The sequence below is a fragment of the Ailuropoda melanoleuca genome, chromosome 9, assembly GCF_002007445.2.
Source record: "Ailuropoda melanoleuca isolate Jingjing chromosome 9, ASM200744v2, whole genome shotgun sequence".
Taxonomy (NCBI): domain Eukaryota; kingdom Metazoa; phylum Chordata; class Mammalia; order Carnivora; family Ursidae; genus Ailuropoda; species Ailuropoda melanoleuca.
Window position 1 is genome coordinate 92,787,851 of NC_048226.1, and position 21,186 is coordinate 92,809,036.

Sequence of the window (21,186 nt, forward strand, 5' to 3'; positions counted from 1 at the left end):
AAAAAAAAAAAAAAAAGAAGTAACAACGGGCAAACTCTGGCCAAGTATACAGTATATCAAGCGTCAAACTAAAAGTTCTACTTTGGGTGATAAGGGCAACAAATATCACTTTTACTTTACATCTGCCTTTAACAAGTTAAGATTTCATATACAGTTCTTCATTATTATTATTATTGGTGGTGGTGTCAGTAATTTTAACCTATTCCTGCCACTAAATTACCTATTTAAATTTTAAGGATAATGGTTCAAACCCCCAAAGACTGTAAAACCAAGACCAAATAATATTTAAAATACTATAGTAAATTCATGCTTCTCACTTGACCACAACATGATGCTAGGTTAACAAAAAGATCAAGTGCCAAGTCTTGAACAAGATCTTGACTGTATCAAAGCCAAGATTCTGCAAATGTAAGGAATTTGAGACAGAATAAAAAGAAGACAGAATAGCAGAAAAATATACAAGACCAGTTTGAAACAGATGCAAATAAACTAAAATACAGCTCTAATGTAAGTTGCCTCATCTGAAAGAAGAATCTTCAAGTCAGCAATCTGCTTAACATCCCCAAGCTGATTAAAATTCATGCTGAACATGCACTGAAAATGGCACTGTTAAATTGTTGAGAAGGGTCAAGAAAACTAATATTCATTTAATAACATCTTCCCCTAAAAACCCAACAATTTAATATGGTCCTGTTATTCACATTACTATTCTTTGCTAGCCTGCACACAGGACAAACTGTTAACAGAAGATTTCTAGGAATGTAATAAAAAAAAAAATCAGAGACCACAAATTATTCCATAAAATGGAGATAAGCTACAAACTCATTCATATGAACTGCCCTGGTTTAAAGAAAAAATATATAAATTATTCATAAAATAGAATGAATTGTATAGTATCACATAAACTGAAGTTGATGGAAAATGCAATGACTCTCTGGGGATAGATTTTAGGACTTGTTTATTTTGTTTTTAAAACCAGAAAAGGTCTTAAATTTTAAGAATTTAAAAATCTGTTCAAATGTTTTAATCTCAGATAAAAATGCACGGGGTCACACAACTTATAAACTTCTCTCTCTTCACCCTTTCCTAACAATTTTTTAATAATGATCAGTTAAAACAGCAACATTCACAGTGAAACAACCAATTTAATATCATTGTTCTCAATTTGACAACCAGATAAGCTAAAGCGATACAGACAGCCAAAAAGCAAAAGCTTCCCAACATGCACAGGGGTCAATGACACTTACCTGCCACTCTTAGACCATATTACAATAGGTCATGCAACATAAAACAAACAGAAGGCAAATTACTTAAAGGTCTGTGAACCCATTATTTTTCTTTTTATTTAGAGTTAGAAAAAAAAAAAAAGGATTCCCAAAATACATACATATAATGAGTTTAACTTTTCAAATTATCTGTGAAGATTAAATAATTAAGGTTCACACTTACCTTTTAATATTATGCCCAAATTACTGAGCTTTGAATGGCCTTCATGAACAGATTTGTTTTTAAAATACTTCAATAGATACATAATTAAAGTCTAGTCAATTTTTCTCAACTGCAATAAATTTTTCCCCAAATATTGCTTCTATTAACAAATCTCAAAGTAGCATTTGTCCTTTCCACCAAAATTTTTTCATAAAACTGTTTTCATTAGAGTATCTCCAATAATAAAATAATGTCCAACTAGGAGATAAGACTCTCTTATAAAAATTCAAGTAAAAACATTTTACCACAATTTAATCTATAAAATATGACTTCCAGTTCTAGAAGGCACCAGAAATTTTACTCAAACAATTCATAGCTCAGTCATGCAAAGCAGTTAAAAAGATGGCAAAGTGGAAACATTCATTTAGTGCAAGACAAACGCAGTCTACTGCAGGCAAAGAGAAAAAGATATAAAATCATCTTCTCACTTTCAAAATCAAGGAAAAAATTTGGCCCCTGCTCAAGGTCTGTGCATGTCAAAACTTTAAGAAGATTCCCCATGTTAAGGTACCTGTCAAGACAAGAATGAGAAAAGAGAAAATATCCCTTTATAAAAAAGAACATCTGAAATTTATTTTTTTTAAAAAATAGTAACAGGGAAAATGTTCATTAGGCCATGAATTCGTCCTTCAGGTTACCCAGACTGTGCTCTGGCAGACAGCAAACCGGGTTCTCAAGGTGTTGATATGTAGGACCTAGAGGTGAAATGTGGTTTTCCTGTACACAATGGCACAACTGTTGCTCTAATTCTTCTCAAAATTCTCCCAAGACAAGTTTCATTAATGGCCTTATAATGAAAAATTCTTTAAGTATTCCAATAGTGCTAGTATTCTGGAAAAGAAATTTCTGATCAAGAATTATTCACATGTAATCTTGTTTAATATTGCACTGGAACAAAAATTTATTTCAAAGCCAAATATTAAGAGTTTTGGCCACAGCTCACCTTTGCATTTCATCTTAACATAGCAGAATATTCAACTTACTTCCTATATGCCAGTCAATAAAGCATATATTTCTAACCAAATTTGGATTATTAATTAATTTGTGGAAGTTGTCTAAAGTATTGATTGTGGATATGCAGCACCATACTGATTTCTTGTAAGATTATCATAGGATTCTGAGCAAACACATTGCTGGGTGTAGTCACCAAGGCATACTATTAGAATGTTCATCATAAGGCTGCTTGCTTCATGGACTAATGAAAGGACAGCACTGGCTACAGACTCAACATGATTTTAGCAAATGAAAAACTAAAGAATTATACATATGATGGTGATGTTTGCCTACGATTAAGAAAAAAATCATGCAAACTTTGTTTGATCCCCGTATTTTATTAACAAATATTTGGGCCAGCCTTCACTGTGGTGTGACCATCTTTCACCTTTACCATTATGCACCAGCTGTGAAGGGCTAAAGAGACTTACTTTCAAAGTCCAAGAAAAAATGTGCTGCATTGTGGTCTATGTCCCTGGTTAGCACCTTAATGAGATTACCCATGCCAGCAAACCTAAAAATAAAAATGGCAACATCATTTAGTTCCAGTAAAAAAATTTTATGCAGAGGCCTGGGATTCGGCAAAGGCTGGCTTGCTCATAATTACCAACAGGTGCAGGTTTATATACTTCTGGCATTGAAAATTTGGAACAACAAAAGCACATTTGGCTCTGAGTTTAGAGCCCTTTCCCTCTTTTCCACATATCAAAAAAGTTACATAAAACAAGACTGGAAAAAAGATTATATTTTTACATATAACTTGCAATATTTACATTTGATTAATTTCTATGCTAGTGTTACTCCTTTAAAATGTGTGAGGCATATATATTCTCAATTTAAATTAACATAAAAAATAGACCTCTCAAATAAGTAAAAACTGAAACTATTATTTTTAAGCCATAGGGACATTCTCCTCCTTGCAGAATCAAACCCCAATGGGAATACTAGGAAGACAGTATTCAAACCACATTTAACCATTAAAAACTGAAGGGAGTTATCAACCGATGACCCATTTAAAAAGTTTTACCACACATAAACCAGTATTCCTTACATCTTCTATACTCCTAAAATTAATCAGATTTTTCATTATTTAACTCATAGACTGATAATTCAACAGTATCAACTATATACAAAGTATATAACTTGGAAGTTAACACAGCAAACAAGCAAAAGGGAGCCAGCAATCATCACAATTTAGTAAGTTTGCAGAGGAAAAACAGTAAAAATTAAGGCACTGGCATAAATCTTGTCCCAAAATTTGCCATGAGTCAGTGAGGATGAAGGTGGAAGGAGGTGTCAGGAACATCCAGGAAACCAGGCTCAAACTGTGAAGCTGCAGTAACTATAGGGAAGGCAGACTATGACAGCACAGGCACCTCACACCCTCTCCTCTCCCAGTTTCAATTGTTTTTTTCCTCCAAATACGGAACTGCTAGCAAATATAAATGAAACAAAACATAAAAGTAACAATATTTTTTATCAGCGAAAGAAGACATCTTATTACTCACCCCCATTACAGACAATCTGAAAAGAGTTAGGATTTCTGGCCATCTGTGCTGTCCACTTCCCTCCCTTCCTCCACTGACTCCCTGGACAGTGGCATACGTATCTAACTTTGAGCCTCCCAAAGAGGAAGTAATAGTATATGCAAAACAGTTATTTACCTTATAGGTCAAAGTGTGGCGGACTGACACACACACACTTCTTAGAAAATGTTAAAATTTATTCACAAGTGTTAAATTTATTCACAAATGATAAATACTGAAAAGTTCTCTCTCTTTTAAAACAACATTATTCCTCCAATGGGAGAGGTCAGAATCTATCTTATTTTTGACATTAAAATCCTTATTACACAGAATTTCACTGGAAAGACTTTGTACAATGTCTGACACAGATGGATAAACTGAGAGTAAAACCAAGAGGGTAATATTTCATCTTGATTACCTTACACACTGTAAAAAGTTTAATTCAAGGCTTTTTTATATAGGGAAAAGATAAGCATTTTTCCAAAATCATCACATCCAAATAAGACCTCAAATTGGTTACCAAATTTATTCAAGAGTTGTTTTTCCCCTTTGGAACCACTTGGAAATAGAGTATTTCACAGCTTTAATTTTTAAAAGCTTTCATGTATATATGGAATATCTGTTTCCAAACATATATAAACTTCACTAACAGGAACTGAGACCAAATATACAAAGAATTACTTAATGGTATCAAAATTTCAACCACAGATGGAAAATAAGCACAAGAAAGGACTGAAATTGTCTTTATGAGGAAAAAGGCAACACATCATTTGGTGTTAAGAGTATACGTCTATGGAATCAAATCAGAATTCCACCTCCAGCCGACAAGCTATCAGACCTTGAGGATGCTAGTTAACCTTTCTGGGACTCATTTTCTTCATCAGTAAAATATACATATCATAGAAACTATTCTTAAGGGTTATTAGGAGAGTTCGACGAGATTAAGCACTAACTTAGCACAGTATCTGGCACACAGAAAGCATGCGATAAATGTTGGCTATTTTAACTACGACCCTAAAATTACAAAGTCACTTTTAAAAAACAGTAATAGCTCTACTTCTTTAATACAAGCCAGTCTTCAATTTATTAATGAATTTCAATATCATAAATCAGAGTAAGTGACAAAGCCAATGTTTCGCCCACTTTTGTCAAGAATATTGCTGAAATGCTATCCTAAGATTAGTCCTATGATATCATCATCAGGTACAGGAGGAAGGGAGATTAGGTTTCCTTACCTTTTTACTTGTATGCATACAGCCGATGCTCAAGGAAAATATTCAAAATTGGTCAAGTCTGTCTGCTCCATTTTCCTACACTCCCCTCTGTAAACTTCTTCCACTATTTGGTCCTCCTTTCAAGGCATCATAGCTTAATGTGACCTTAAACCCCTCAACACGCATCATACTTGGTCTGGACCTATTTATTCCCCACAGGTACTCAAAAATTTAGAATTTCTTACCTCTTCACCCCAAACCCAGACACTTAGTGTGAAAATGGCCCAGCTTATCTAGTACAGGTTTCTCAACCTCAGTACTATTAACATCTGGGGCTGGATAATTCTTTTGTGGAGAGGTCTGTCTCACACAGTAGGACCTTTAGCAACATCCTGGGCCTATATGTACCAGAGGCCACCAGTAATCCAACATACAAGTTGTAACAACCAAAAATGACTCAAGATACTATCAAATGTCCCCAGGAGGAAGCATCCCTGGTTGAAAAACCACTGAATGTAGTGTAACTGCAGTCCAATGCAGAAAGTTCCTTTACCATAGAGCACTCACGAAAGATCTATGTAGGCAAACCACACCATGCGTGTCTCTTTGAACAAAAACTCACGGAAGTCAGGGTGCTAGGGTGGCTCAATCGGAGGAGCATGCGACTCTTGACCTCAGGGTTGTGAGTTCAAGCCCCACACTGGGTGTAGAGATTACTTAAGTAAGTAAGTAACTCACAGAATTTTTCAAAGATCTGAAAACAGTTCGTTATAATATCATCAAGTTGTTTTATCTTTTTAATATGGGTAAACAAATAAATCAAAAACCACATCCCTGTCTCGTGTAGTTTAACTCTTCAGCCAAAACCACAACAAACAAAACCTCCCCATCCCCTGATTTCAACGAATACAATATGGTAGCTAACTGTCAGGTCTGGCAGGTACCAGACTGCCTGGGTTCAAACCCCAGCGCTGTCACTTACTTCTAAGCCCTGCAACTATAGTCAAGTTTCTTAATTTCCCCATGCCTCATCTGTGAATTGTTCATAATATTAATGTCCACTGCAGAGGATTCACAAAGTCATTAAACAAGTTAATAGAAGCAAAACATTTAGTAACCATGCTTGGCAACCTATTTGCTGCTATTGCTATGGCTATGCTAGAGGATCTGTTCCCAGCAGCAGAAGCCAAGGAATATGAGGCTTCAGAGTGTGTGGCAGCCATATTTCCTGCCATAGAGGAAGCCAGTCTGTTACAAGAGGATAAAGCCAGCATGCACGAGACAAAGTGTCCTAGGTCACTAATTTCTAATTCCATTTTTTCCTGAATTCTAGCTGCCATTTCCCTCAGTTTAGCTGTAGATTTTCATCTGGCATTAAGATATCCTAGTTGATTTCAACCAATTTCCTTTTTACCTGTTTAGTTGAGTGGGTTTCTGTCATTTACATCTAAAAAAGTTCTGGCTAATAAGATTTCTAAGTTTCAGATTAATAAATGTGATACAAAAGACACTAAGAGATATCAGAGAGTTTTCAGATTACATAAAACTTGGGCCAAAATGTTTCTTATATTTTAGAGGCACTATTTCAAAGTGAGTAATAAATATTATAATTTAAAACAATAAACTGTCTTACAATCTGAATTTAGAAGGAAAAATCTAAAGACTCTCTTTCAAATTATTTTATTGTAACCTTTGGATTAAACTAAATACTATAAATATTTACTAAATAAGCTAAGAAGAAATGTGACACACAGAAACCAGATATAAGTCACTTCTAGTGTTCACAGTATTTCTGGTAAAACTTTGTGACTGTGAGCTCTTATGTTACATGTTTGTTTCAAAGTTGGTGAGTTATCTGGAAAGGAACTTGATCTTCCTGGCCTGGAGTCTGTGGAATGTATTTTTGAGCTCACAAAAGGCACTTAATAAATACATTGGATGATTTTCCCATAAAAATCTGAAAAGAAGCTTCTTTAATTAGAATAATAGAAGCCAACAGAAACACAACTATATGTTACAGTTAATATACTATCTCTTCCTTTTTTAGAAAATTCCTAAGAGACGCTGTTATTTCATTTACCCTTCTGAGCTCAGGGGCTTTATAATGCTGTCTCCTCTGCCTAGAATGCTAGTCCCCAAGATTTTCCCACGGCTGGCCTTTTATCATTCTTCAGGCTCCATCTCAATGCCCCCTCTTCAGATAGGCTCTGTCTGCCAACCTTACCCATAGTAGTCGCCCCTACCTCATTATCTTCAATCACATCACCCAACTTCCTCCTTCAGCACACTTAACATAATATGAATTACTCTATAAACTTAGTATTTCTGGGTGGGGGATGAAAAAAAGAAAAACACAAACACACCAATTAGCTTCCCTATAAACGAGGGTTTCTTAAACTTGGCATTATTAACATTTGAACCATGTAATTCTTTGTTATAGGAGCTGTCCTGGAACTGTAAGATGTTGAGCGGCATTCCAGGCCTCTACCCACTAGATACCTGACTGTTATCACCCCAGCACCCAGCTGTAACAACCAACAACACCTCCAGATGTTGTCAAATATCTCCTAGGGGGCAAAACAGCCCCAGTTAAGAACCACTACTTAAACGTATGGCCACTAACATGAAGTGCATCCGCAGTTCTGCCCCACAATCCTACTATGTATCTCCAAACAATCTACTCTCCCACTTCGCCAGGTGACCATTCCACAAAGCTTTATCTATTTTTAGTCTCTTCATACCTCTAACAATCTATCCTCCATTCTCACTTGCAAGAAGTGACCTCACAACATTGCTTACAAGAAAGAAAGAAAGAAAAAAAGAAAGAAAGAAAGAAAGAAAGAAAGAAAGAAAGAAAAGAAAGAAAGAAAGAAAAGAAAAGAAAAGAAAAGAAAAGAAAAGAAAAGAAAAAAAAGAAAAGAGAAGAAAAAAAAGAAAAGAGAAGAGAAGAAAGAAAAGAAGGAAGGAAGGGGGGAAGGAGGGAAGGAAGGAAGGAAGGGGGAAAGGAGGGAGGGAAGAAGGGAGAGGGGAGGGGAGGGAGGAAGGAAGGATGGATCATCTATTGTTCTTTCTACCCTTTATTCATCAGTAACCATTCAGTCTGCCCTCTGCACCTGTTCCTGAGACCTGGTTCTCCTACTCAAGGCTTCATGTCTCCCATATACCATCTTGCCTATCCTCTTTACAGCAAGAATTGGTCATATAATAAGTTGCCTGCAGTTATTTCTTTCTACTTTACTTCCCTTTCTTTCAATTCGTTCCAATATGGCTTTATTCCCACCAATACAATGAAGCTGGTCCCTGTCAAGGTCACCAAAACCTGCATCAGGCTAACTCCAAAGGGCAATTCTCACATTTCATAGCCTCTGACCCAGTTTATCACTCACTCCTTTCTGAAATACTTCCTTCATCTGATATTTACGACAATCCATTCTCCTGAGTTTCTATTCCACTTTATGGCTGTTCTTTTTCCGTACCTTTCTCTTTCACATCCGTAGTTACTTCTTCCATCTTAAACAAAATAAAAACTCTCTTTGATTGTATTTCCCTCCCAGTTCCCATCCTATTCCCTGCTTCTCTTTGCGGCAAAATTCCTTACGAAGAGTTGCTTACACTCATTGCCTTTTACTCCTCTCCAACCAGGATTAGGATTTTGTCCAACCACATACCACCAAAACTGTTCTGGCAAGGTCATCAAATAACCTCCATGTTTCTAACTCCAATGGTAAATTCTCAAGTCCTCACCTTACTTCCCCCTTTCAGGAGCATCTGACATAACTGACATTTTCTGCTCCTCCTCAATACACTTTTCTCATTAGCTTAAAGGAAACCCCATCTCACCTCCTTCACTGCTATACCAGCCTTCTTCTTGCCACCATCACTTCTTGCCAGGATTACCTGGAAAGCCTCCTAACTGCTTCTACTTTTGCTTCCTATTACAGTGTCCTTTTATTATAAGAAACAAAGCAATCTCTTAAAAATATAAATCAAGCACATCCTTTCTCTGCTCAAAAATACGCAATGGCTTACAGATACGTTCAGAATAAAATCCAAACTTCTTACCAGGTCCTACAAAACCCTACATGATCTGTCCCTGACTCACTCTGGCCTCATCTCCCACACTCTCCACAGCAGCCTGCTGCAGTTTCTCTAACAAAGCAAGGTTTCTCTCTCCTTGGAGCCTCTGTACCTACTTTTTCCCTAGCCTGGAATGCTGTGTCCGTGGACCTTCAAATGACAAGCTACTGTACTTCACTGAGGTCACAGCTTCAATCAAACCACCTCAGAGAGGGCTTCCTTGACTAATCCATCTGTGATATCTCCTCCTCTTTTCCTTTTCCCAAATTGATGGTTATCCCCACCTAACACATATTTGTACCTTTATCTATTTGTGTCTGCTACTGCAAGGTAAACTTTTAAGAAGGCAGGGGCTTTATTTTGTACCGCACTCTATCCCCAGCCCCTGAAACAATGCTTTGGGATGTACTAGGTAGTCATAAGTATTTACTGAATAAACAAATGATTGAAAATACAGAAAACAAAAATCTGTAAAGTTTTAGAAGTGTTCCAAGAAGGGGGGGAGGAAAAACCAAAATAAATACGGGCAACTGAAAACTGAATAAAAAAAATTTTTAAAAAGGAAAAGGCCTGAGAATTTAGAGAGCGTGCATGTTTTCCCAGTCAGATCAATGAAGAGTCTATCTCTCACTCTCTCAGTAAAAGCCAGTAGTCTTATGAGCAACTAGTTAAGAATTTTTGAAATATCAAATAATTAAAGAAATAAAGTGACAGATAATATGAATATCAAGAAAGTCTACAGTATGCCCACCTAACTAAGCGAGAACATAATATTCTTCTACAGCCATAAATATGGCTCCAAAGTAAGGATGGAGACTAGCCTACATCATAATTCTGATCTTTGTAAAACTGAACAGCATTCATAACATTAAAAAAAAAAAAAAAAGCTTGGAAATGTGGGTTTAAGTTTTATTTAGTTTCCTTTAGACCATAAGTCTTCCTCCAAAAGCCCTGTTTGGGAATTCTCCAAATGTGAGAAAGAACTAAAAACACAGTGTTGATCCTGTTCTGTCAAAATTTTATATGGAGAACAAACTCCAATACCAAGCCAACATTATCATCTTCAACCCGAATAACTGAATAAAGAACTCAAAGAAATATGAGGAAGTGTTAGAGAAAAGGAGATACTGAAAACCATACTTTGTTCTCTTTAAAAAAAACTTCACAACAGATTTTATAAGAATCCTTTAATACAAAGCCATACCTTCCAATTTACAGTGACTAAAAATGTGTGAGTGTGAAAAAAAACTTATCGAAACAGTCACTGAAAACTGCCAACCACTTTTAGTGTTGAAGACAAAGAACTTGTTATTTATCCAAGCTCTGAATCCTAGGCAAAAAAGTCTTCTAGAAAACATAACCATAAAATGTTGCTGAATTATATTCTGTTGTGCATAAAAACAGTATTTTATATTAAATATGATATTTCTCTGTATTATCAGAAATTTAGACCTGTAGAAGCAACAGGAAGCCTTTAAAATGGACAAGATGGTGGGTTAATGTGGGATTCAACCACACTTCTGCTTTACTTGTCTGACAAGAAATTTCTGGTTCTCATATAACATGTATCATGAATCTGAAGGAATATTAACAGAATGGAAAACCAGTAATGAAAAATATGATTCAGTTTTCACTGACAATGGAACACACATGATGAAGGCCAAGAATAGCTGAGGAATCACAAGCTTAAGCTTTGTTCACACTCTTCAGCTGTGTGTTCAGAAACTAATTATGACACAATGTAATATAACAAAACATATGTTGCATAAGCAAAGATGTAGTGAATCACTTTCATAACTCTCCAAAAACAAACCACCAGATATACAAGAGATTCTGGAATTGCTTTCTCACGTACTCAAGCAAGCAGCTAAGTACACGTTAAAAAATCTACTTTAATATTAAAAAAAATTAATATTGTACTCTCAATAACAACGCCAACAGAAACAAAATTACCAATAAGCAATGGTTTGTTCAGAGGAAGTACTTCACCTACCGGAACCTGTTGAAAAAATAACTAAATTGGCAGGCTCTTAGAGAGTAATTACAAAAATACTGTAAGACATATACGCTAGAATGATCCTTCTAATCAATCCACTATATAAAAAATGCTGCAATTAGGTGAATGCAAAGTTGAAATTCAGGCAGGTAGAAATTCAGTTTTACTATTCTGCAAGCCAGTTACAAAACTCTAATGCCATACTTCTAGATCTAAGGTTTATTAAGGATAAACATTTCTCAAGTGATTCCATAAAGCAGCAAGTACAAGCTATAATAGTAGAAACTTCAAAAAAATTCAAGTCGTATCAACAATCTCACTTAGCACATCTGCTTCTAAAAATATTCAGACACCATCCTCTTCAAACACTGCACAAAGTCTTGTTTATAGAACTACTTCTGTGAAAATACATCACCACCATTTGAAAGCAAATGTTGATTCAATATTGCAAATGAACAGTAGAGTAGACTCCAGGAGTCATCAAGCAGCTGACAACAGTACAAGAACAAAATATTTTCAGTATGTCAAACTTTTAAAATCTGACTGTTCAAACTAATAATATCGTAATAATTACATTTCAATAAATTTCCCAGAAGTGTATTCTATGATGATTTTTGGCTTTGGCCTTAGCTGAATATTGACTTTATTGGCCAAATATGTATTTGATGCATCTCTGATACAAGCACACAAAGTAAATCTTCAATGTGGTACAGAGTAAATATCCAATAAATACCTACTGAATTCATTTAAGACCTGTAAATAGGTGAGATCCAGTGACATTTCTTTTATTTGAAGAATCAGTCAGGTACACAATAATTTAAAGGAGAGGTATAATCACCATTTCTTCTTAGCTTCTAACATGGCTACAACTTACTTTAGGAACATAGCGGTTGATTATAATGAACGTCCTAACTTTGTGCACGAAGTGGGAAACCTCCAATAGTTAGCTGGGTGTCCTTATAATGGAGAGAAATAACCAACTCAAGCTAGCCTACCAATAAAGCATCTACAATAATTATCCTGACACTACCCTATCTGCTCCACTGATTGCACATCACACCCTAACCTTCTTGTACCTTTGTCTTCAATTCTTTCTTCCCTCTTTCTTCACAACAAGAGAAGCTGCTAAATAGGATCTTTGTTCTAGCACAATGACGACTCTGCAACAAATATTCGTTCAATAAATGGCTTAACCAAGATTTCCCTTTTCCTCTTGCCCCTCCTGTTTTCTGACCTTTATGTAGTAAACATATTTCAGCAGAATCTAAGCTCCCAGGACTTCAACTCTCTCCCCACTCCTGGTTCCACAGCATTTGGTAAAATAAGTAAACTGAGCATCCCCTCTGGGATTCTATATTCATAGGGCCTTTTCCCTCTCACCTGTACTAAGACCATCCGAGCATGCGCTAGGCAAGTGCTAGAATTCTAAAAGGAAGCATAAAAATGGTGGCACTGTACTTAAAACAAAAAAGTTAAATGAATACTGTGTGGTCAAAAAGGTAGACAGTGACAGTTATTTACCTACTAATGCTCACCACCAAGCCCATAGTTCTGTAATCTCCTTTTAATGTTGGGACTAAGCTGAAGAGTATTTCTCCTAGACTACTGTGTCAGCTGGCTTCTCAGTGGACCCCATCAACTACAAGGAAATTGGAAGGTGGGAAGAAAGAAGGTCCCTCTTTGGGGGCTTCTGGCTGACTCAGCTGGGGGATCATGTGACTCTTGATCTCAGGGTAATGAGTTCAAGCCCCACAATGAGTATAGAGACTACTTAAATAAATAAAACTGGGGGGAAAAGGTCTTTGTTTTTCAAGTCCTGTCAGCATTTCCTGTCATCAACAGCTAGCTATCTGGGGCTGCCTGGGGTTGCTCAGTCGACTGAGCATCAGACTCTTTAATTTCCGCTCAGGTCATGATCTCGGGGTCGTGGGATTGGGCCCTGCATCGGACTCTGCGTTCAGTGCAGAAGTTTGCTGGTCTCTCTCCCTCCTTCTGCTTCTCCCCACCCCACCCCACCCCCATTCGCACATGCTCTATCTCAGGAAAAAAAAATTTTTTTTAAATTTATTTTAGAGAGAGAAAGAGAACAAGCAGGGGAGGGGCAGAGGGAGAGGAAGAAGCAGACTCCCTGCTAGGCAGGGAGCCGGATGTGGGGCTCAATCCCAGAATCCCGGGATCATGACCTGAGCTGAAGGCAGACACTTAACCAACTAAGCCACCCAGGTGCCCCTAAAATCTGAAAAAACAAACAAAAGCTCTATGGCTCTAGGCTCCAGCTTCCTGGGGAATGCCTATCAGCACTGCAGTACCTGGCCCCTCCAGAGGTCTGAGCTTCCAGTCTCACAGAGTTCCTCCTTCAAGCTCCTAAATTCTGCCTAACCTATCTTTTCCCTTCTTTCCCCCCGGCTCAAGAAGTGACAGTTGCTTCCTGTGGTTACCATTAATATCTTAGTTACCTCACGTGATAGAAAAGCGTATGTATTTGGTCTTTATCCCGCCCCCTCCATGCCTAACCCAGAGCTCCTAAATCCCTTGGAATTTCCTGGGTGACAGGAGCATATTTTACTTTAATGAGTCCCCTAGAGAGCTTCAAGATGAGGGCTGGTTGCCAGAAAGACCAAGGCACACTTAGATTTCAGCCCTACCTCCTGAACTCTGGCGAGGGGACAGGGACTGGAGATTGATCACCAATGGCCAATGATTTATCATCAGCCACGTCTCTATAATGGGACTTCCAAAAAAGCCCCTAAATGATGGAGTCTGAAGAAATTCCAGACTGGTAAATGCATCCACATGCTGGGAAGGGAACACATCCCAACTCCATGGGGACAGACACTCCTATGCTCAGGTCATTTCCAGACCTCACCTTATCTACCTCTTCATCTGGCTGTCCATTTGTACCCTTTATAAAATCCTTTATAATAAACTGGTACTAGTGTAAGTAGAGTATTTCTCTGAGTTCTGTGAGCCATTATAGCAGATTATCAAACCTGAGGACGGAGTCATGGGAACAAACCCCCTCCCCCCACCCCTTCACAGCTGGATGGTGAGAAGTACAGCAGGCCTGGGACTTGCTGCGAATGGCATCTGGAGAGGAGGGGAGTCTTGTGGGACTAAACCCTTAACCTGTGAGGTCTGCACACCAACTCCACATAGAGACGGCATCAAAATGAATTGTAGGACACCCAGTTGGTGTCTGGAGTGTTAGAGAATTGATTGGTGTGGGGAAAAAAGCCCCACACATTTGGTATCAGAAGAAGTGTTGGAAAACAGTTCAGAATTAATGTCAGCAGTGTTGTGAGTAAAAACGTGCACACCTCAGCATCCTTTTTTTGCTCAAGCTTCCAACATTTGTGTAAATAAATCCACGTTAAATCTCTTTTTAAAAATACAAAGCAAAGTTTCTGCTATCCTTGGTTGGAATCTGACTGATACAGAGGAAGTCTTAGAGAGTAGCTTAATCCTTAACCTTACCCACAATATCTAATCTATCATCATCAGATACTAGTGTAGCTATTAATAAAGTGATCCTTTGATTCTCCTTCCTTTGCAAAATGTAGAGAAGAAGAAGCAGGGTTCAGGTATTACTGGGTGTCCAGCCATACTACCACCACAGAAGTACTAAAATCTCACCATAAATCCCCAGCAGATGTCAAGAGCAATAAATTAGCCTAGTAATTACATGGAGAACAGTTACCGCTCTTAAAGAAATGTGACATAAATGAACAATAGAATAGAAATTGGGAGACTTGATTTCTAGTGTTGACTCTCTCACAAAATATGTGACTGTACCCAAGTCAGTACTTGTTAGACTGAATCTCTCACATCGCTTCTGGCTATGACTCTACACGTTACACTGCATCTCTCCTAATGCTGACATCTAGTGGATACACTCAGATTTAGTATGTTAAAATGAAAAACTTTATTTACACTATTTCAAATAAAAGACTCACTAGGATGCCTGGCCATGTGCAATAAATACAATAAATTAGGAGACCAATACTATTCCTTAAATGGAAGCGAACCATAATAAATTAGTATCACATCAGATTGTCACGGCATCTTTGATTCAGAGATTACTAGTAACAGTACTTCCACACCTCCAGCTATTAAAAATTAAACCATCAAGGCAAATTACTGCTTGAGTTGCAAATTTAAAACAAGAAAGCAAAGACAGGCTTCCTGCTACGATACCCTGTATCAGGTACAGACACAGGGTGTTAGAAGGGCTAATATAAAGTTCTGAGGCAAGTAGTTTAAGAATGTACAGAAAGGTGATGGGAATATGAAAAAAAACGAAAACACTGAACCCCCAAATTACCTATTTTACAAGGATTAAGAAGGTTTTTCTTGAAAAAAATATGATCATTAAACAAGAAATAGTACTGTGAACTCACTTTCTTAAAACGTACCACTATTTTAGGGGCACCTGGGTGGCTCAGTTAAGCGTCTGCCTTCAGCTCAGGTCATGATCCCGGGGTCCTGGGATCAGGCCCCACATCAGGCTCCCTCTCAGCGGGGAGTCTGCTTCTCCCTCTGCCACTGCCTTCCCCCTCCCAGCTCGGGCTCTCTCTCTCTCTCACTAGCTTTCTCTCAAATAAATAAATAAAATCTTAAAAACAACAACAAAAAAGTACAATTTTGAAATCCATAAAAAATTATATCCACACATATATAAAAATGCAAAAGAATGATAAACACAAAGTTTAAGATACTGGTTATCTCTGGACAGAGACAGGCCATAGGACCAGGCAACTTCAAAGGTCTGGGTAACAATCTGGTTCCTCAGTAACTGGTGGATTCAGGGAGTCTTTTAGGCTTGCAACGTTTACAAATAAAGGTATTCTTCTGTATGTATCCATAATTTTTTAAAAAATTTAAACGTAGAGGGGCACTTGCATGGCTCAGTTAAGCATCCGACTCTTGATTTCCACTCAGGTCATGACCTCAGGGTCCTTGAGATGGAGCCCCATAAAATGGAGCCCCAAGTCTGGCTCCACACTCAGCAGGGAGTCTGCTCCAGACTATACTTCCCTCTCCCTCTGTCCTGTCCCTCACTCTTTCGATCTTAAAAACAAAATTTAAATGTAAAGTGACTGATATTCAAAGAACACATATGACTCATTCAAAGATGCCCAACAAAAATAACTGGATTGCAATTCAGGTGTCTGAACACTTTGCAATACACATGCAACAATACATGGATGAGCCATTAAATAAAACCCCTTGCATAATGTAAAACCTTGAGTACTTCTACAGCTAGCTGGTGTTTACAGTGCCTGGTGATAGCTGCTGTTTTCAATCAAACCACCTTTCCTTCGCTCCTGTCTGCTGATTACTGTGACGGATACAGAATATTTGGCACCAAGGAATTCACAGACGAGTGGAGGAGACCAGACAAGACGGTGTGGCATGCTTCATACAGAAGCATGCAAACACCACAATGAACATACAGAATAAGGAACACCTAACCAAAGGCTTCCCAGAGGGGCTGATGATTAAGTCCTTCTTGCTTTCTATTTCTTTAAATTAGAAAAGAATTTAAACGTAAAAAAAATATATTCACATACTCTACCACCAGATTAAAGCAATGACATTTTGCCGTATGTTGCTTCAGATGCCTCCCTAAATGTTTTTGTGCAGTTAACCTCCCAACCTTCCCCAACCAACTTTCCTCTCCTCCATCTCCAAAAGTAACCTTAAAAGTATGCTTCCTTTCCAAACATATTTTAGCATTTTTACTGTGAAGGTCTGTATTCATAAACAACACAGCACTGTTCTGCCTTTCAACTTGCATGATTTATTGTCCATATTCCTTTAGAACTCATTTTTCACACTCACTGGTGTTTTGAGAATTATCCATGTTAACTCAGTACACAGTATTTCATGGTTCAAAGAAACCGGTTTATTTACTTACCTACTGAGGGACAATGCCTTTTCAATTTTTCTCTATTAACAAAGCGTGCTTTACACATATCCTTTCACGCACTACATATACTTGTATTCACGTACAAGTTTCTACTGGATGGCAATCTAGAAATTAAAGGGCAACTGTAACTTTACTACATTGTGCCAAACTGCTCTCCACAGTACTTCAATCAATTCACTGTTCCACTAGTAAAAGATCTCCTCTCTCCCATCCTCCAAAACCACAAGCTTCAATGTTTAGATTGTGAAATATCTCGTTGATACTTTAATTTATGTTTTCTCGATTACCAGTAAAAATGTGCCTCTCCATGTTTATAGGCCATCTGTAAAATCTATACTCATATCCTTTGTACCTTGTGCCATTCATTTTTCTACGGTCTCTCCCATACCTAGCTTTCTATACACTGTACTCTGCACTGCGGGGCCCGAATCTGTGAAGGACACCCTTGCCAGCTGTGAGGTTATGGCAGTAAGAGGCACTGGAAGGTGAGAGGCAGGGAAGAGAGAGAAGCTTTCCGTCTCTGGCCAGGACAGACCAGCAGTTGCTCTAAGAGTAGTCACATAAGGTGAGGCCAGTACGCACTTCCCCAGTCAGAGGCAGAGAAGCAAGTGCAGCCTGTGAGGTGCAGTCTAGTGGTGGAAGCGCCTTATCTCCGGTAGCAGAGCCATCATCCCACCTTTTTTTTGCCACTCTCTGTCTCCTCTTCCCCTTTGCTCATCTATAGTCTAATACCTTCATAACCAATCCTCTATATTAAGTTCCCTGTTTGAAATACCCAGGGTGGTATGCTTTCTTAATTCAACTCCCGCTGATATACCACTCTCCTATCCCCCATAGTTGGGCTTTAGGAATTCCAGACAGGACTTCTAGGTACCAATCTTTTGATGCTTATACACATAGCAAATATTTTCTCCTCGTCTGTAATACTGCAGTAACCTAGTCTTAACGTTGTCTATGGTGCCATCTGTGCCACTTTTCTTTGTGGTCTATGCTTACCGTTTAAGTAATGATTCATCTGCAAAAGTCCCTTAGCTATTCCTGGTCCTTTGTTCACCCATGTAACTGTCAAGTTCTACAAAAATCTTAATGGGATTTTGACTTGATTTTGCATTAAATACACACACACAAATACACATATCACTCTAAGGCAGAACTCCCACCTTTAGAATATCAACCATTTTTTCATTTAATCTTTGAATACGAGCTTATAAGAACAGATGATATGACTACACTTTCTACTGGTAACCATCCTTGCATTTAAAAATATGTATTTCTAGATTTGATCTAATATTTCACTTTGGATTATTTCATAAGTAAGACTGACCTATAATTTTTTTTTCTCTGTTCTTGTCTGGTTTTGCTATCAAGCCTATTTTATGTAACAGCTCTTTCTATTCTACATAAAAGTATAAAAGACAGAACATGAACGTCTGTCTCCCCTCAAAATTCACATGTGAAATCCTAAAACCCAATGTGATTAAACCCTTTGAGAGGTGATCAGGTCATCAGTGTGGAGCCCTCATGAATGGAATTAATGCCCTTATAGAAGAGACTCCTGAAAGCTCCGTTGCTCTTTCTACCATGTGAGGACACAGCAAGAAGACAGCTGTGTTATGAACTGGGAAGTGGGCCTCACCAGAACCCAACTATGCTGGCACCTTGATCTTGGGACTTCCAGCCTCCAGAAGTGTGAGAAATAAATTTCTGCTATTTATAAGCTACCTAGTTTACTTATTTTGTTATAGCAGCCCAGACTAAATACAATATATGCTGAAATGGAAGACTCACACTTGACCATCTAGCCTTAGTATGTTTCTGTTCTACAACATCCATGCCAAGCAGCCAACTAGCTCCTGCTTAAATATTTCATTCTGTATGACTAACATTCTACTCTCAAACGACTTAAATTTTAGACTTCAGGGGAGCATAAGTGGCTCACTCGGTTGAGCATCTGCCCTTGGCTTGGGTCATCATCTCAGGGTCTTGGGATCGAGCCCTGCGTTGGGCTACCTGATCACTGGGGAGTCTGCGTCTCCTTCTCCCTCCATCCCCACCCCCTGGTCATGCTCTCTCACCAATAAATAAATAAAATCTTCAAAAAAAATTTTTAGAATTCAGTCAATTTTTAGAAACTTTTTAAGGAACTTCAGCCAATGATTAAATGAAACACAATTATTCCAACATAAATCCTGCAAAGAATCATACAGGACTTGTATTAAGCTGGTATTTGCCCATTTGTTAACTTCTCCTCGCTGGCCCCAATTCTCACTGGCCTCTGAGAACTAAACTAAATAGTTCCTATGCCACCTGTCAACCCATTAAATATCTGACATATCTTAAAATATATTAAAACTGAGGTCAAAAGAAAGGTACCCATAAGAATATACTCATATATGCAAAAAATTATAAACAAGCTATCTCCTGTCTAGTAAATTATGAGACTTTAGCTTCTGAAACAGAACGAAGTTTAGAAGGGGTTATTTAGGAATATTTATCATAAGGACCTTCTTAAACATTACAGACTGAAGGAACTAAGGGCAACAGAACCATCTTGCCCTGAGTGTGACTATAGCTTAATGTTCGTATTCCAAGAACCTTGCAGAGGTCCCTGAACACTGTGAAGACTAAATGAAAGTAAAAACCAGTGACTGAGATCTTTCTGTGTGCCACACACGATGCTAAGTAATATATACACAGTATTATCTTATAAAACCCTCCATCATCATTTTTGAGGTTGTCTAGCACTACAATCCTCATTTTACTTCTGAGCAACCCGAAGGTCTGAAGGATTAAGTAACTTTCTCAAGGTCAACAAATTAGTAAACAAGGCCGGAATTCTCACTCAGGCAAATCTGGCTCCTAACAGGTCTCTTAACCATTTTGCCATTTGCTTCTTAGTCATAAATGAAAATGCACATAATTCAGCCAAAAAGAGTAAAGAAAACTAAAACTTTCAAGTCTTCCTGAAAGAAATTAATTCAATACTAGCACTAAAATTTCTAAATTAGGGATAAAATTCTCACAGAAAAAAAAATTTAAGAAAAAACACATTGACTAGAAAAAGATGACAGATGCTAACTAAGAAATGTCCTTAAATATTTCCCTACCATTTGTCAGGTCTTTCTGTTTGAGCCCAGCATGCTGAAGGAATTCAATACTGTGAAATTACAGTTCCTGAACTTCAACTAAAACCATTCTCTTAAATATAACTCCTCCAGACTCATCATAATCAAACCGAATACAAAAACAAAACATAAATTTCCTCTTCCCGGTAATCACATAATCTTAAAAATATGTACTTGAATAATCTTCCTACAATTAAAAATCAATATCGCTTATAATAAGGCTAAAAAGACTCCAGCAGACCAAAATGCAGAATGTGTATATAATAAAAACGTTCTGAACTAATAAGTACACTAATTTAATAATTACAGCTTTTAAAGTTTTGTATAGCGTTTACTAGGGCAATATTTATATAAACCAAAGTTCAAATCACTTAACAACTCTGAGTATTTTTACCATATTTCAAACGTTGCTAGTAGGGAGAAAGAGAAAGGAAGTGAAGGGTCTCAGAAAAGGTAGAAAATCAGCCCAGAATACAGCGTTCATGAGAAATGAACTGAAATCATGTAGCTCAGTTCTCTAATTTTATAGGAAGAAACTGAGGATTAGAGAAACTTAGGGACTTGGCAAAAGCAGCAAATTAGTTTTTAAAAAGTGGGGCTTAACCTAACAGACCCTGACAGTGAAGCCTTTGAGACATCTTTAAACTATGGCATCAGGGCAGATCACATTGACAGGACAAATCAAGTGCCACAACCAAAAAATACCTCAAAATCAGATGCCCTAATGTGTCCCTTCAAAATAATAGTGTTGTTTTTGCTATGAGCCAAGCTTCAACAGATCTGCCAGTCCCTTTACTGTTAGCTACAAGGTGCTGAACGACCATTTAATTGTCAAATT

The 21,186-nt window shown here is 37.6% G+C and overlaps 1 protein-coding gene across 14 annotated transcripts in view; it reads right to left on the bottom strand.

Annotated features, from left to right (window-relative positions):
- CYRIB (CYFIP related Rac1 interactor B) overlaps window positions 1–21,186 on the bottom strand; it is a 133,435-nt gene that overhangs the window by 30,155 nt on the left and 82,094 nt on the right. For 7 of the 14 annotated variants that reach the window (XM_011219413.3, XM_011219412.3, XM_034668618.1 and 4 more), the window contains one exon: window positions 1,917–1,999. The exons of 5 other annotated variants lie outside the window; for them this stretch is intronic. In XM_011219413.3, the coding sequence (XP_011217715.1) occupies window positions 1,917–1,989 (73 nt within the window). In that variant the 5' untranslated portion in view covers window positions 1,990–1,999. Of the gene's footprint in view, window positions 1–1,916; window positions 2,000–2,912; window positions 2,996–21,186 lie in introns of those variants that run through there. 2 more of the 14 variants (XM_011219414.3, XM_019794953.2) reach the window with 2 other exon arrangements.